Source organism: Eleutherodactylus coqui, chromosome 8 (genome assembly GCF_035609145.1).
Source record: "Eleutherodactylus coqui strain aEleCoq1 chromosome 8, aEleCoq1.hap1, whole genome shotgun sequence".
NCBI lineage: Eukaryota > Metazoa > Chordata > Amphibia > Anura > Eleutherodactylidae > Eleutherodactylus > Eleutherodactylus coqui.
This window is the reverse complement of record NC_089844.1, coordinates 22,870,086-22,887,897: the sequence shown is the minus strand read 5'-3', so window position 1 is coordinate 22,887,897 and position 17,812 is coordinate 22,870,086. Positions and strand designations below refer to the sequence as shown.

The window sequence follows — 17,812 nt, the reverse complement described above, 5'->3', positions numbered from 1 at the left end:
CAAGTTATAATAATACAGTATTAATACATTAATAATAATTAATAATTAATAATTTAATAAAAGAAAAAATAAATGTGCTAAAAAAATTCTCTAAATTTTTTCTAATAATTCATTCAGTCCAAAGGGGGTTAATGTATTGAGACGATGGATCCAAAACATTTCTTTTTTTCTCAATATAGTAATAGATTTTATTTCGATCCTTTCCAATGCTGTAACTCTCATTAAAGACGAATCCCCTTTATGGACATCATAAAAATGCTTGGATAGGCTATGCACCCTTAAATTATTTTTTATATTCTGTCTATGATTACTGATCCGTTTTTTTAAACTATTAATGGTCCTACCTACGTATTTAAGTTCACAAGGACACTCTACTAAATAAATAATTTGTGTGGAACTACAGGTCAGATGTTGAGAAATCGGTATTTTTATTTTATTGTGATCTATATGGGTTTTTTTGTGTGAGATGACAGAACAACACTTGCATTTATTATGCATACATTTATAATTTCCCGGTTTTTTTAAATCTATTGCCACTAGTTTTTTCTTTTTCTTCTCAGGATCAGAAGGTGCTATTATATTTTGGATAGATGTATTTTTTCTAAATATTAACAAGGGGTTTTTTTCAAATTCATTCGTTAAAAAAGGATCATTCAGAACTATTGGCCAATGTTTTTTAAAAATACTCCTAATTGCCGCATGATCACTATTATATCTAGTAATAAAAGCTGGATTTTTAAAATTAGTCCTATTTTGTGTTTTATTAATCCTTTCTACTCTGTTTTTTTATTATCTAATTTATTATATGCATCCTCTATTATTTGTACTTGGTAGTTTTTTTCCTTAAAACGATTTTTTAAAACTAAGGCTTGCTCCTCATAGTCAGAATCCAATGTACAATTTCGTCTGATCCGCTGTAGTTGTCCATAAGGTACATAAGGTATGTTCTGTTTCCATTTTTTAGCATGACAACTTCTAAAATCTAAATACGAATTTTTATCAACTTTTTTAAAATTAGTCTTAGTAATAATTTTACTATTCTCATGTCTCAAAACTAAATCTAAAAATATTACATCATTATAACTAACTGTGCTAGTGAATTTCAGGTTAAAATTATTTTGATTAAGATTATTAATAAATTATTAAGATTATCTAAAGACCCATCCCATATGATTAAAATATCATCTATAAATCTTTTAAAAAATATAATATTAGGATCTAAAAAACGCACTTGTTCAAAATTACCCATATAAAGATTTGCTATGGCTGGCGCGACTTTCGAGCCCATCGCTGTTCCAAGCGTTTGCAGATAAAATGTTTTTTTGTAAAAAAAATATTTTTTAAAATAAATTCAACTGCCTTTAATTAAAACTTTTTTTGATTAGGTGGCATAAGGGGGTCACTATCTAAAAAAATTTTTATAGCTAAAAGACCCAATTCGTGTGGAATGTTCGAATATAGTGACTCAACATCAAGGGTACAAAAAATATAGCTATCTTTCCAAGTAAAATTTCTAATCAATTCTAACAGGTGGCTCGTGTCCCGCAAATAGGCAGGGAGCGATAAAACATATTTTTGCAGAAGTCTATCAGCATATTCTGCAAGTCGACTAGTAATCGAATTCACACCGGCTATAATGGGTCTGCCCGGTGGATCGATTTGATTCTTGTGGACTTTAGGTAAATGATACATGAAAGGTGTATCCGGCTCTATAGATGTTATATATTTACCTTCATTTTTAGTCAGTCCGTTTTCTGTCACGCCTTCCTCTATTAAAATTTTTAAATTATTTTTTATCATATTAATGGGGTCTGTTTTTAAAATTTTATAAAAATTAGTATCATTTAAGATTTTTAGATTTATATTATCATAACGTATATAGTCCATAAGGACTATTCCCCCCCCCCCTTTATCTGCTCGTTTGATCACTAAATCTGCATTACTCCGAAATCTCTTTAGAACCGATTTTTCTTTATAAGTTAAATTATCATTAGACGGTTTAAAATGATCAGTTTCACATAATTTAGTAAAATCACTAAGCATGTTATGATAAAAGGATTCTAAAAATGGGCCTTTTATCTCTATTGGGTAAAATTTACTTTTAGGTTTAAGATCCGTGGCGATGGGGTCACAAAAATTAAAATCTACCATAACTTCACTAGTGTTGTTTTTTTCATTAATAATAAAATATTTATTTAATGTAATTTTACGCAAAAATTGATTCAAATCAACGAATAATTCAAATAAATTAGATTTAGTAGTGGGACAAAAGGATAAACCTTTACTTAATAAATTAATTTCATCTTTTAAAAGGATATGACTAGATAAATTAAAAATGCCTAACGAGGCTGCTACTTTATTACTGATTTCTGTGCACGAATCGAGACCGTTTTTTTGTTTTTTATTATTACATCTTTTCCCTCCCCTTTTACCTCTCCTTCTAGTGTGTTTTTTGGTGTTTTTAATATGGACGGTTGAAAAAAATGGACTATTTTCGAGCGGGTTACTGGTGGCGTCGTGATGTTTATTGGTTTTTTCTTTTTGATAGGAACTATTTTGGGGTTCAATGGAAGTGAAACACTCGTTTTTGGACGTGCCCCTAAAAAAGGGGTACTTTGGGAACTACTATTAGGGTTAATCTCCGTTATCAAAGTATTAGGGGACGAAGGGGTTAATGTAGCTATCGGGATTAAAGACAAATTATTAGCTGATGTGACACTGTCAGTATTATGCATAGGGATCTTTTTAGCACTCGGGAGAGCTGAACTGGATATTAATTTTACAGAGTCTGTAGTCCGTGTCGGGAGATCAAATGGCTCTACTGCAGTAGTGCTCAATTTGACACACGTAAAATCCGGTGGAGAGGAACAAGGAGAAAGATTCAAAAAAGTCTTTTCAAACTTCTCCAAAGACATCGGACTAGAAGTGGATTTTTTAAAAAGGTCATTTTGTTTATAAATGGCACTAGATTTAGAGGATGGAGCTATCATTTGGACTTTATTGCTTCGATAAGTATTAATATTCTGATGTATTTTACTGTTTTTAAATGTATCAGTATTATAATTAATAGACCTAGAAAAAACCCGACAGTAATGAAGTAGCAGCCTCGTTAGGCATTTTTAATTTATCTAGTCATATCCTTTTAAAAGATTAAATTAATTTATTAAGTAAAGGTTTATCCTTTTGTCCCACTACTAAATCTAATTTATTTGAATTATTCGTTGATTTGAATCAATTTTTGCGTAAAATTACATTAAATAAATATTTTATTATTAATGAAAAAAACAACACTAGTGAAGTTATGGTAGATTTTAATTTTTGTGACCCCATCGCCACGGATCTTAAACCTAAAAGTAAATTTTACCCAATAGAGATAAAAGGCCCATTTTTAGAATCCTTTTATCATAACATGCTTAGTGATTTTACTAAATTATGTGAAACTGATCATTTTAAACCGTCTAATGATAATTTAACTTATAAAGAAAAATCGGTTCTAAAGAGATTTCGGAGTAATGCAGATTTAGTGATCAAACGAGCAGATAAAGGGGGGGGGGAATAGTCCTTATGGACTATATACGTTATGATAATATAAATCTAAAAATCTTAAATGATACTAATTTTTATAAAATTTTAAAAACAGACCCCATTAATATGATAAAAAATAATTTAAAAATTTTAATAGAGGAAGGCGTGACAGAAAACGGACTGACTAAAAATGAAGGTAAATATATAACATCTATAGAGCCGGATACACCTTTCATGTATCATTTACCTAAAGTCCACAAGAATCAAATCGATCCACCGGGCAGACCCATTATAGCCGGTGTGAATTCGATTACTAGTCGACTTGCAGAATATGCTGATAGACTTCTGCAAAAATATGTTTTATCGCTCCCTGCCTATTTGCGGGACACGAGCCACCTGTTAGAATTGATTAGAAATTTTACTTGGAAAGATAGCTATATTTTTTGTACCCTTGATGTTGAGTCACTATATTCGAACATTCCACACGAATTGGGTCTTTTAGCTATAAAAATTTTTTTAGATAGTGACCCCCTTATGCCACCTAATCAAAAAAAGTTTTTATTAAAGGCAGTTGAATTTATTTTAAAAAATAATTATTTTTTGTACAAAAAAACATTTTATCTGCAAACGCTTGGAACAGCGATGGGCTCGAAAGTCGCGCCAGCCATAGCAAACCTTTATATGGGTAATTTTGAACAAGTGCGTTTTTTAGATCCTAATATTATATTTTTTAAAAGATTTATAGATGATATTTTAATCATATGGGATGGGTCTTTAGATAATCTTAATAATTTATTAATAATCTTAATCAAAATAATTTTAACCTGAAATTCACTAGCACAGTTAGTTATAATGATGTAATATTTTTAGATTTAGTTTTGAGACATGAGAATAGTAAAATTATTACTAAGACTAATTTTAAAAAAGTTGATAAAAATTCGTATTTAGATTTTAGAAGTTGTCATGCTAAAAAATGGAAACAGAACATACCTTATGTACCTTATGGACAACTACAGCGGATCAGACGAAATTGTACATTGGATTCTGACTATGAGGAGCAAGCCTTAGTTTTAAAAAATCGTTTTAAGGAAAAAAACTACCCAGTACAAATAATAGAGGATGCATATAATAAATTAGATAATAAAAAAACAGAGTAGAAAGGATTAATAAAACACAAAATAGGACTAATTTTAAAAATCCAGCTTTTATTACTAGATATAATAGTGATCATGCGGCAATTAGGAGTATTTTTAAAAAACATTGGCCAATAGTTCTGAATGATCCTTTTTTAACGAATGAATTTGAAAAAAACCCCTTGTTAATATTTAGAAAAAATACATCTATCCAAAATATAATAGCACCTTCTGATCCTGAGAAGAAAAAGAAAAAACTAGTGGCAATAGATTTAAAAAAACCGGGAAATTATAAATGTATGCATAATAAATGCAAGTGTTGTTCTGTCATCTCACACAAAAAAACCCATATAGATCACAATAAAATAAAAATACCGATTTCTCAACATCTGACCTGTAGTTCCACACAAATTATTTATTTAGTAGAGTGTCCTTGTGAACTTAAATAAGTAGGTAGGACCATTAATAGTTTAAAAAAACGGATCAGTAATCATAGACAGAATATAAAAAATAATTTAAGGGTGCATAGCCTATCCAAGCATTTTTATGATGTCCATAAAGGGGATTCGTCTTTAATGAGAGTTACAGCATTGGAAAGGATCGAAATAAAATCTATTACTATATTGAGAAAAAAAGAAATGTTTTGGATCCATCGTCTCAATACATTAACCCCCTTTGGACTGAATGAATTATTAGAAAAAATTTAGAGAATTTTTTTAGCACATTTATTTTTTCTTTTATTAAATTATTAATTATTAATTATTATTAATGTATTAATACTGTATTATTATAACTTGTTTCCGTAGGGTCTCTTCATAAAGCATTAATTTATTATGGTTATGGATGTTATATTAATGTATTTTTATATATATATTTATACATATTATAAATTTTATTCTATAAGTAATAAGAATATTGATGCACAATGAGAGTTTTTTTAAATACTATTTAGTTTATAGTAATATTAGTACACTATAAGTAAGTGTGGCTCGATATATTTAAATGTGAATCTGATCGTATCGTGTTCCCGGTCAGCTTTAAATAAAGTTCTATTAGTGAATACATGGAACGCTCATAGCGTTCCATGTGATGTTAGTTTGAATTAAACTATCAGTGACGTAATTGTGGGAGTGGAGGGGTGTTTCCGACACCTCCTTCCTTTCCCTAGGGAACAACCTTGATTGCCAGTCTGAAAGCATATGGAGCGTGTAAGTAGTACTATATATAAACGTGCTGTGTAATATTTGTATGTAAAGTTTTTTCTGAGCTTGAAAAAGACGATTATATTCGTCGAAACGCGTTGCTCGTGTTTATGTAAATAAAATTAATATATTTACATTATTTTTATCTTTTATCCCGACGAGCGCAAAAGCAGCCTTTTTTCCTTTAATATTATCGAATAGAATAGAGTTGAGCAGATTGAGAAGGTTAGGCATAGACGCAGGTTGTTTAGAGAATGGGGAGCAAAGTGAGCAAGGACAAAGGTCATAGAGCTTGTGATCTGGTTGCTGAAGGGAAGGGAGCAGAATTTACTGAACAATGGGAAAGGACCAGGAAAAGTTGCAGAAAGAAATGTCAGGTCATGGACAGATAAGATAGGCTGTAGAAAGTTTTCAGAAGATGAGCAGGAAGCCCAGCAGAAAGAAAGGTGTTTTTAGATTGCTAGGAGGAGGTATAACGTAGTTAAGAGATTGAAGAGGGGAAAGCATGTAGTGGGGTATGTGTATTGCTAATGAACAATGTAATGCCTTTGTGTTGACTACAGCCCCTCCCTGTAATGGCGGCCGCGCTTGCAATGTTTACAACCCCACATAGTGTGACTCTGCAGTAAATGTAGTGAGGCCTGCCCCCACCCTGAAGTTACTTCGCCCCCATGTGCTCACTTTCAGGGTGTGTGATGTTACTTCCGGTCCCTCCCCATCTGGGACAGGACCTGGCCCCGCCCCTTCCTCCTCCAGCGGCCATTTTGCCTCACCTGGAAGTGCTGCTGCCCCTGGCCCCGCCCGCTCCTCCAGCGGCCATTTTGCCTCACCTGGGAGATCTGTAGCCACGCCCCTTTCTGCCTCTGGTGGCCATTTTGCTGCACTTGGGAGGCCTATATTCCCCAATGCCACTGTATCCAGTGCTAACATCATGATTGTCTGAAGTAAGGTTTTGTTTGACCAGACTTTGTTACGCTCCAAGATGTGGCCACTTTGGATGTGTGATAAGTTCAGGGAAACAAACCTTTGTGAAGATGCAGCTTGGGACATAGTAGATGACTAAGCTGGTTTATAGTGCATGGAAGATTGGAGTTGATGCATGGGGGGCAGAGACCAGGAATACATGACAGGGGACGCTCTCTCATGTTCCCAGGGGCTCTGTTTTCCACTGCCCGCTTCTCCAATGGATACTCAGACAGATGATGTTACGGAAGGCTCCTACAGATGAAATAATTTCCCTATAGTCACCCAGCAAACTTTTTCATGCAATTTGGTGAAGTAATTTTACTTTTTATGTGAAGAAAGAGAGACTGAATTGCCCAGAGTAGGATGTTAATTCATCCGTATTCTTTAGTTTTTCTTTAAGTCTTTTGTATATTCTAGTGTCAGTTTACACTGAAGCTATAATTATATTCCGACAGGAGAGTAAAAGCTAAACGCTGGCCATACCCTGAAATACTATTACACTGGGTGACGTAAAATTTGAATTGTGTGGCGCCCCCTTGTGGTAAAAAATGCTAACTGCGACCTGAAAGGAAAAAAAAAAAAAATCTTAAGGATATTTTCGCTCAGACTTCGCTGCATACAATGTCATCTTGACCTACAAAGTGCTTGTTCTTGTGCCTCTTGGTTTACTAGTTTGAACGCAATTACTCTTTTTCCATTGAGTATTCCGGTTCAAAAGGGGGGAGGCAGAGGTGATCTGGGTCATAGATGATCTAGGTGTTGTAGATCAGCTATTGGGTTTGAAAAAAAATAAATAAATGGAATAAGATAACAAGATTCTGAGCCATGTGAAATAGAACATCAGCACGATTATTTAGTACTAATTCAGTAAGAAACTGCAGGTATGCAAACAGTAACTAGAACCTCTGTTGATAATGCATATGTTGAGCTTTTTGCAGATGGTACCAGGGTGAGGACTGATGACTCCACATCGGATATGCAGTGGTCACACAACAAGATGTCCTAGAAGCAGAAGCTCTGCCTCCGCATGTCACAGTACAAGAAGCGGAATTGAAGGCCCTCACTGAGGCGAGTAGAGTGGTGAGAGGTAAGACGGCAACCCTTTACACTGACTCCTGGTATGCATTTGGCATAGCTCATGATTACGGCCCAATATGGAAGGCCAGACAGTTTTTTTACCTTAGCAGGACAACCAATTGAGAATGGTGCAGAGTCGCATGGAGGCCCTACTTCTACCTGACAAAGTTGAGAGTTCGCACCGATTCCTACACTGGAGAGGCGAGAGACGACACCCTCGCTGACAGCATAGCAAAGGCAGCGGCCCTCAAGCCGTGGAAGAAAGAAGAAAAGATACTGACAGCATGAGTCAGTGGTAAAAAACTTTGGACATTGACAAAAATTTGGACTTTGATATGCTAAAAGACTTTTACAGTTACAAGCCAGCAAGGAAGGAAAGAATAAATGGACTAATATGGGAGCAGCAGAAACAGGACAGCGTGTGGTGAACAGTCAACAGCACTTGCCCACCACAGTTCCTGTATCCCATGATGGCCCAGCTGATGGACGGAAAGACCCACCTAGTAAACCAGCAATAACGACGACGCTTGAAAGACGATGGGCGACTTCTGGGTTCTCTGTAGCTGCTGCATCATTTGTCCGGTTTAGCATGATCTATGCCATAGGTGAGTCAGGGCAGAAGTAAATTTGCCACATCACACTTGCCGGGACCACTCTACCCATTTCAGGGATTGCAAATTGACTACGTTCAGCTCCCACTTGTTGGGAAGTATGAATACGTGCTTGTTGTTGTTGATGTCTTTGCAGGTTGGAGGCTGACCCTGTTACCAAGGCAAACAAGTAGGTAACCGCAAAGAAGCTCATGAACAAGGTAAACTGTGAATATGGGGTACCAGAAGTGATTCAGAGTCAGACAGAGGTATAAACTTCGCAGGTGAATGTAGCATGTCATGTCTGCTCTGGTGTATCCCAGGCCTTTTACATACTCTACCATCTTTAGAGTAGAGTAAAGGTGGAGAGACGTAGTGGCACGCTAAAAAGTAAGACACTTAAAAATGACGCCACTTTGGAAAGACTGTCATCCAATAGCCTTATACAGTGTTAGATATGAACCCAGGGGGAATTATATATTATCTCCCTACGAGATTGTTTGGGCTAGCCCCAAGGCTAGGTCGTTACTATCCTCAGTGGTTACAATTACAATCTGATGTGTTGACTGAGTATGTGAGAACTAACCAAAGCCTATGCACAGGTGTTCTCTTCCAGACTTAGAGGCAGACACTGGGACACATCTTGCAGCCTGGGGATTGGGTGCGCATCAAGAAGTTCCCCAGGAAGCACCCTCCTGAGCCCCGATTTGATGGCCCCTACCAGGTGCTTCTGACTACTGCCACAGCTGTGAAACTAGCCGAAAGACTTACATGGATCCATGCTTCATACTGTAAGAAAGCTTCAGATCCGGGAGACCAGTCTTAGTTGTGCCAAAGACATTACTCTGGTTAGGGCTAGTGAGAGAGGAGGGTGGCAACTGGAATCCTTAGTCGGAAGAATATGGGGGTATGGTTACCTTCTGGTATAACTCGTCCAATGCTCAAGTAGCCGCATATTCCTTCGACTATTGTACTGTGGTCCCGTGTCTAGGCGCAAGATCCCACCGCAGGCCAGATTTAGCTCAGTCCAGCTGGTTATATGACTTATATACCCGGGGAATACAATATGTTCGCGCCACTGATAACGTCTGGGGAGAAGACTGCCGTTATTGGGGATTAGTGGGATGTAACACAGGAATAGACTGGTCCTATAAACCGCGAAGTGCCTTAAATAAGAAAGATAGGAGCGGGAAATCCCTAATTAGTCGTATAACCCTCCTTGAGAATAATAAGGACAGCAGGTATTGGAAGGCTGAACTTAGTATGTTGCTTGGTTTTAATGCGGTTTTTACATTAACCATGGGAGATCCAAGCCCGGGGGACGGAGGGACTTATAGTCTGGGGACATACCGGTACGGGAGGACAGATCCCTTAGGGAAGTTTAAAATAAGGGGTATGGTAGATGCAGCTGAATGGAAGCCTTCACTTAGTCCCGTGCCCATAATTAACCCCCTCCGCCGTAAGATAAAGACCTTGACGAACATGATGATCATAGCCGACCCTCCCTTTGAGGACACCTTGACAGTAGTGACTGGCTACTCTGACCAGAATCTCTGGTTGGAGTTGATGAGGTACAATGCTAACAGGAGCAACAAGTCTAACTGTTGCGTGTGCGGTAGTGCCCGACCACACTCGGGGATGGTCCCCCCAAATCTCCCTGTAGATGCTGAAGAGTGGTTTATTAGTCTCTTCACGAACATTTCCGCTAATTACACTGTCCGTGAGAAATGGAAGAAGGAATACTCTATAACTACCTAAGTGTTTTGCACCAGAGAGAGTATTACTGACTACCCTGGAAACTACACCTGCCAGGCAATTAGGCAGGGTAGAGGGAGATTTTTGGGGAACTCACCAATATTTCCCTTGTTTAAAAAAGATGAAGAGCCAGTTCCGATAATGCCAAACACATACGCTACCAAAGAAAAGGAGAAATGTACTAGTACTGCGCCTGCCCCGATCTCCTAAGATGGATTGTCAGTGGAATTCCCATTTGCCAAGGGATAGTGCAGAAGACCTTAGGTTCCGGCGAGGGCACACCCTGTGGGGTGTTAACTTGTACAGATAGAGGGTATGGATGCCCGGAAATGAGCCCAGGGAATCCATGGCCTCCCTCTGAGGTGAGGTAGGGATCCCCCCCTCCTAGGAGTAGGGACTTACGGGCAGTGGGAAAACCCTGACGCAAGGGTGAGGCGACCTGGACGTGTTCACCATTAGGACTATCTCCAGGAGGGACATTGGTGTGGGTGAAGATTAGGGAGTCCCACGCCATGCGTACCTGTGCACGCTACTAGTATTGTAACATTATGCTAGAGCGAGAAGAGAGACCCCTGGTGGTAGTTTTGATCTACACGTGTACATTGACATCATAGGATAGCCAAGGGGGGTACCTGACAAGTTTTAAAAATTAGAGACCAAGTTAAAACTAGATTCAAGTCCATTTTCCTGGTCATTATGGTAAATAAACGTTGATTGGATTAATTATGTTTTTTATAATTAGCAGCGGTTTATAAATTATACTAGAGACGCCTTATAGGGACTAGTCGACCAATAGGACCTACCTCGACTATGACTTTTCAGAATAGAATGGCCTTAGATATGACTTTAGCTAAAAAGGGGAGTGTCTGTAAGATGATAGGGGAGACTTGTTGTACCTACATCCTAGACGACACGTGACCCGCGGGTAAAGACGCAGTTGCCATTAAGAAGCTGACCGCACTAACTAAAAAGAGCTAACTTTTGGGACCAGCACTCGCCATGGATGAGTGGGTGGTAAAGGATCCTGGCACAGGCGGGCGTCGCTGTTGTATGTGAACTGATTATATTTTCTGTTCTAGTCTGCTGTGTTATCCTCTGTGTCAGAGAGACCTGTGAAACTGATGCTGGAAAAGCCGCTCCCACCATGAGTTTGCTGGATGCATCCCCAGAAGGAGTGGACAAGTCCTACACCCCCTTGAAGACTCTAAAACGAACCTTCAACGCACTCCAGTTATAGGCTCATGCGCAGAGAACTGTGAAAATTAGATAGAGAGTTAGAGGATAGACATTTTAAGGGGGGATTGTGATAGACATGATAATTAATTAGTATAAAATGTCTATCGATTTGCACTAGACGGATTATGTGTGTTTTGTGACTTCAGCCTAATGTGAAACTCTGCTGCATAAGGAAAGAGTTGAATCACAGTGTTATGTTACTGCTTATGTGTTCATCTTGAGTGTTTTCCTAGTCCTCCCCATCCCCCACACAGGATCTTCTTCAACAAAGAGATATCTACTTTCACTTTCAGGTTCGAGCACATGTTTGTGAGACAAAGACTTGCTTATACATTGGACTTGAGAGAAGGTGGGCAGGAAGGAGGGGGGATTCTATATGATCCGACAAATGAGAATCCTATATGTTACTGATGTAACCTGTTGCACGCCCATTGTGTGTCTGTACAATAAAAGGTCCTGTCTGGCTGTTTCTGGGCAGAGAGCCATTTTGGATATGAGGCTGATAGCTTGTGTCTAATTTGCTCCACGATGTGTGCACACGATACAATTCGGAAGCGGCAAAATACCCCAAAGCCTGCTGGAGAAAATCGTAATCCAGAACAGTTCCTGCATTGAAACAGCCAGAAATATAAATAAATAAATAAATATATATATATATATATATATATTTCTTTACACCACCGTCGGAGCTCCAAGGGGCTTGTTTTTTTGCAAAATGAACTTGATGTCATTTGTCCTATTTTTGAGGACATTTTTAAAATTAAATGATTTTTTATTAGAAGTTGTCTTTTTCAACCCTTTCCAATCCAATGTTGGACCACGTCTGACATTGAGATTTCCATGCGTAGCTCCCATGTCGGGCGAGGTCCGATGCATGTTCCTAACACTACGCAGCAGCGAGGTCCATCAGAGGTCTCTTCGGCATATGTATACTAATTAATATTTCATTTTCAAAAAATTGAGTAATAAATAAGAGCTGGTGGAGGGTGCGGGTGGCAGGGAAATTGGATTGGAAAGGGTTAAACATAAAACAAACAAAAACACCTTCACCTGGGTAGCCAGTGCTTAATCTGTTCTTAAACAGATTTAACGCTAACGCCCGACGTACGTCCCATGTACCGCAAGGCTGGGCTCACACGGGCGGACTGGATTCCGCATGCGGTAAGCAAGCAGCGAATTCCGGCTGTGAGCCCGGCTGGTGACCCTGCATACCTGTTTTTTCTGTAATGCGGATGACTGTGGAGGCTCGCGGTTGGTCATGCGCTGTACAGTTTTCTTCCCCCAATGTTTGCATTTCTCGCGCCGTAGCTAAGCGATGACGCGGGTACCTGCAGCCCATATGCAATGTTAATTGTGTATAGGCTGTGGGTCGGACGGCCTGCATTGACTTCAATGGGAGCCTTCCGCGCAGAGTCAGTGGCAAATCGCATGCTGCGATTCTTCTTCTGCTCACGGAATACGCAATTCATATATCTGAGTGTGAATGAAATAGCGAAAGTACCTGCTTTTCAATGCCTGTTTTGTCGCGGCTCTTCTGCGCAAATGCCAATCACGGATTCCGCAATTGAAATCCACCCGTGTGAGCCTGACCTTACACAGGAGTTAGTATCGCTGGCATCGCTCACAGCGCTGACGGCATGGAGGTGGAGCGGGCCGGGCAGCATTCTCTCCCCGTAGCCTCCATTCACAGTAAGCAGACCTTCATTCAAAGGTGAATGGCTACTATTTACACTGAATGACACCTTGTTCAGCTCTCTGCGTGCACAAACTAAACAATTCTCGTTCAGTTGCTGCATTCGTTTACACGGGATGATTCAATCAGAATCGGGGATATATTCTGTAATCCCCCAAATTTTATATATAAAGTAATCTGTGTGGAGAGATTCGGCGTTACACTTACGGCGATGCGTTTCCAGGGCTGCGAACAAGTGCGTTCTAATAAAGTACTTTTTTAGGATCTGATAGCTTATAACTTCTATTTCTTCCGATTTCCCCCCGCTAAGGTCTTGTATCTGGGAGGCTAGAAAATATGTCACAGGGTTAGGCAGAGCCAAGCCCCCCTGCTCCTCAGTCAGGTTACGTACACACGGGCTGATTCACGCTGATGCAAGGCGCTTCTGTCTGGCAAAAACGCGTCCTATCACTTCAGTAAACCAGCGCTCCTCCGGACGGCTGAAAGCCGCGTTAGATCGGCAAGTGCTTCTCATTATTTTCAATGTGCGAGGAGTTTTACTATCGCCCTGAAAACAATAGGAGACGCGTTCTGCGGAATGCAAAAAGATAGGACATGCAGCGCTTTTTTTCTCGCGCAGCAATGTGGGAAACATCGCTCATGTATATGACTATTCAAAAGAATGCAGTTTATATTTGCACGAGATTTGTGCATCTTGTAACTCTCAAATCTCGTGCAAATTTCTCAGCCGTGTGACACTTGTCTCGGGGCTCATTCCCACAAGTGGGATTTAACCGGACCATACGCAGTGAATGGTGTCAATGAAAGTACATCACATAGATCTGCATTGGTCCATTCACATTTGCATATAAACATTGCGGATAATACGTGTGTGAAAAAGAACACAACATGTTCTCTATGGGTTGCATTTTAAACGCTGCATATATGCAACACACTGCGTACGCAACGCTGCTACGAGACACGGGGCGGGGAATTAAAAAAAAAAAAAAGAGACTATTCACTTAGTGCATGACCGTGTCTGCGAGATATGTAGTCTTGTGCAGTGCACAATCACTGTCATACGCAGCGATAGTCGGCTCAACTCCAGCTCGCATGGTGGTAAAACGCTGAGTGATGCATGCAGCATTTTATGCCCACGGCTGTGAGAAGGAGACCTCAGAGCCCCGGTAATCAGTGCTGTACATGTAAGGGCTCATTCACACCAGCGTATAAGCACAACGCTGTGAGTCTTGCCAGCAGAGATCGTGGACAGGCTGCGATAGGCACTGCGCATGCTCAGGATTCTGATGTCACAGACATGCGCAGGGTGACTATTTTTTTTAATTCCCCGCTCTGTGCATTCACAAACATTGCATTACATAGCCCTTAAGGGCTCCGTATGAAACACAGTGAAATAGAGCATGCTGCAGTTTATTTCTCCTGTGTTCTATACGGATGTCCCCTCGCAGCTCCAACGCAAGTGTGAATGGAAGAATGAAAGTCCAAAGACTTCCATTGCATTAATTCACCAGGTGTTATGCAGGGAAATACGCCTGTGTGAATGAGCCCAAAGGTGCAGCGAAAGGTGAAAGGGATTATCCAGGACATGTAACAAAAATAATACAGGGTTAAAATGAAGAGAAATTAAATACTTGCCTGCGCTGCAGCCCCGGTGACCGCCGCACGAACCCCAGAACAAGCGGCGGGGGTCACGTGATGTTCATGGTGTATGTGACCGCTCAGCCAGATACAGGCTTCATCGGCCGTGGAAGAATCACCACTGATGCCTGTGACTGACCGAGCGGTCACATGCACAATGAACGGCGCTGCTTCTTCTAGGTTCCATGTGGCGGGCACCGGGGCTGCAGCGCTGGACGGGGAGCTGCTGGGATAGGTGAGAATTCAACTCATTTTAAGCCTGTATAATTTTTTTTTTTTTTTAATGTCCAGGAAACCCCAGGTGAGCCCCATGTGCCCCCACACTGGCACCCGGTGAGCCCCATGTGCCCCCACACTGGCACCCGGTGAGCCCCATGTGCCCCCACACTGGCACCCGGTGAGCCCCATGTGCCCCCACACTGGCACCCGGTGAGCCCCATGTGCCCCCACACTGGCACCCGGTGAGCCCCATGTGCCCCCACACTGGCACCCGGTGAGCCCCATGTGCCCCCACACTGGCACCCGGTGAGCCCCATGTGCCCCCACACTGGCACCCGGTGAGCCCCATGTGCCCCCACACTGGCACCCGGTGAGCCCCATGTGCCCCCACACTGGCACCCGGTGAGCCCCATGTGCCCCCACACTGGCACCCGGTGAGCCCCATGTGCCCCCACACTGGCATCGGGTGAGCCCCATGTGCCCCCACACTGGCATCGGGTGAGCCCCATGTGCCCCCACACTGGCATCGGGTGAGCCCCATGTGCCCCCACACTGGCATCGGGTGAGCCCCATGTGCCCCCACACTGGCATCGGGTGAGCCCCATGTGCCCCCACACTGGCATCGGGTGAGCCCCATGTGCCCCCACACTGGCATCAGGTGAGCCCCATGTGCCCCCACACTGGCATCAGGTGAGCCCCATGTGCCCCCACACTGGCATCAGGTGAGCCCCATGTGCCCCCACACTGGCATCAGGTGGGTGTGATCTAATATAAGGCGGCAAGGGCATCTACGTAGAGAACAATCCGGAGTGATAAGCGTCCATTCTCGCCCCGGCACTCACTCGTCAATGCTGCCGTCATATACAATCTTCATCCGCAGCTGCTCCTCCGCCTGCCTCTTGAAGACGTGGTTTGTCTTCTGAGAAACCTTGTAGATGACCTGGGAACACAAAGTACAAAAAGGTGAGCCAGGGGCCGGGCAAACCCCCCTCCCAGAAATTAGTTGCCGCGGTCTGACTAGTGGTGATTACAGTCCACGGAGCTGTAGTCTGTCTGCTGAATAACACCAACCATCAGCCGCCATCATCTCGGCACCTGAGGGAAACCCCTTATATACAAGCACAAGTGACGGGGGTCACCGACTGATGGGGGACTGCTGGGTGACAGGGGTGGCAAATAAGGGACAAGCGAGCGGGGGGCACAGATTACTGGAGGTCCGGGGACCCGGGGTAATGAGGATGGTACTGAGTGACTGAGGGCCCCTGAATGACCTGGGCTGACTGCACCAAGTGACAGGGATAGGGGGCACAGAGTGATTGCCAAGTGATCAGGGGGCACCAGGAAACCAGGTGGGGAATATAAACAAGTGACAGGAGGGAAGGGAATGCCACCAAGTAATAGTGGGGCACCCAGTGTCTGGGGTAATTATCCAGATGATGGAGGTTCGGGGGGCACTGCATGACAAGGATCGGTACTGAGTCATGGGGGCTTCAAGTAACAGGAGTGAACAAAGTGACTGAGGACCCCCAAATGACCTGGGCGGACTGTACCACGTGACGGGGATAAGGTAATATGAAAAATGGTTTGGCCCAGAGTGGAGTAAAGACAGGCTGTGCTAAATGATTCTCTCCTGCCCACCAGCGGAAATCAGCTGCGGGGAGAATCGCAGCACGTTCTATTCTGTGCGGAAAATTGCGCGGACGGCTTCTGTTACAGTCAATGGAAGCCGTCCGTCCCGCGATGCTTCTGCAGCGGGCACAGTGGGAGTACTCCGGGAATCCGCGTCACCGCCAGCATGCCGGATGAGACACTCGCAGCGGGTCCGGAGAGGGGAGTATGGGGCCTCTGGGGGCGCCGGGTCCGATTCTGCTGCAATATCTTGCAGTCCTAATCCGGCCCGGCTGTGGGCAGGAGGCATTAAAGGGATCATATCTGCAATCACACAGGAGACTAGGAAGGTAGGGGGCACCACTGGGGGTAAGGGGGTCAACAAGTGATGGGGTAACTGAATGATGGGGGGCGCTGTGTAGCACTGGAAATACTTTTTTTTTTGGGGGGGGGGGGGGGGGGGGTCCCAATCGCCTCACCTCCTCGGGCCCCGGTACTCGATGCCGGCACGTGCTGGAGGCCTGTGAGGGGAAGGACAGGACGATCAGGGCCGCCAGGGTGAGCAGGGAGGCCGGGGAGCTGCGGGTTTCTCCACTTCGGGCTCCTTTCGCAGCCATTTTACCCCATCCGACCTTTGTTACCGGGACGACGTGACGTCACCAGCAGCTTCCGGCATCACGTGACCGGTCTCTATGGCAACCGCATAGGCGCGAAAACAGCTGGTCCCTCAGTGAAGGGAGCGCGCGCCGCGGCCGAGAGTCCTGAGGTAACGGTGACGTCAGCAGTGGCTGTATACAGCGGCGGGATGTGTGTATAAACCGAGCGGCCACCTGCAGGTGCCCAACTGGAAGCTTTCATTTTCCCCGGCAATTTGTCCACTAATCATGAAAAGCCAACATTTATTTCCTGTCACAAGAAAACCCACAATAATGATAAATACTATAACTGCTCCCCGTGTATATATATATATATATATATATATCAGCTGCCGATGGGGCCTCGTTCCCGGCATTCACTGTAGTTACACCCGTAACGACCGCTGAAGAACCGCAGCTGCAAAGGAAATTCACGGATATTTCTCACGGACACCGGAAAAAAATTATTGTTGTTCACTCCGGGAAGCTGCGGCCACCCGGCCACCATAACACCCGGCCACCATAACACCCGGCC

The 17,812-nt window shown here is 42.6% G+C and overlaps 1 protein-coding gene across 1 annotated transcript in view; it reads right to left on the bottom strand.

The window, feature by feature from the left end:
* The window catches only part of LMLN (leishmanolysin like peptidase), a 64,656-nt gene extending 47,364 nt beyond the window's left edge, over positions 1-17,292 (bottom strand). Inside the window, exons 1-2 of the mRNA XM_066575288.1 lie at positions 17,122-17,292; positions 15,877-15,974 (exon numbers count right to left, since the gene is read on the bottom strand). Of these exons, the coding sequence (XP_066431385.1) occupies positions 15,877-15,974; positions 17,122-17,259 (236 nt within the window). The 5' untranslated portion in view covers positions 17,260-17,292. The remainder of the gene's footprint in view (positions 1-15,876; positions 15,975-17,121) is intronic.
* Between the last annotated feature and the right edge of the window lie 520 nt (positions 17,293-17,812).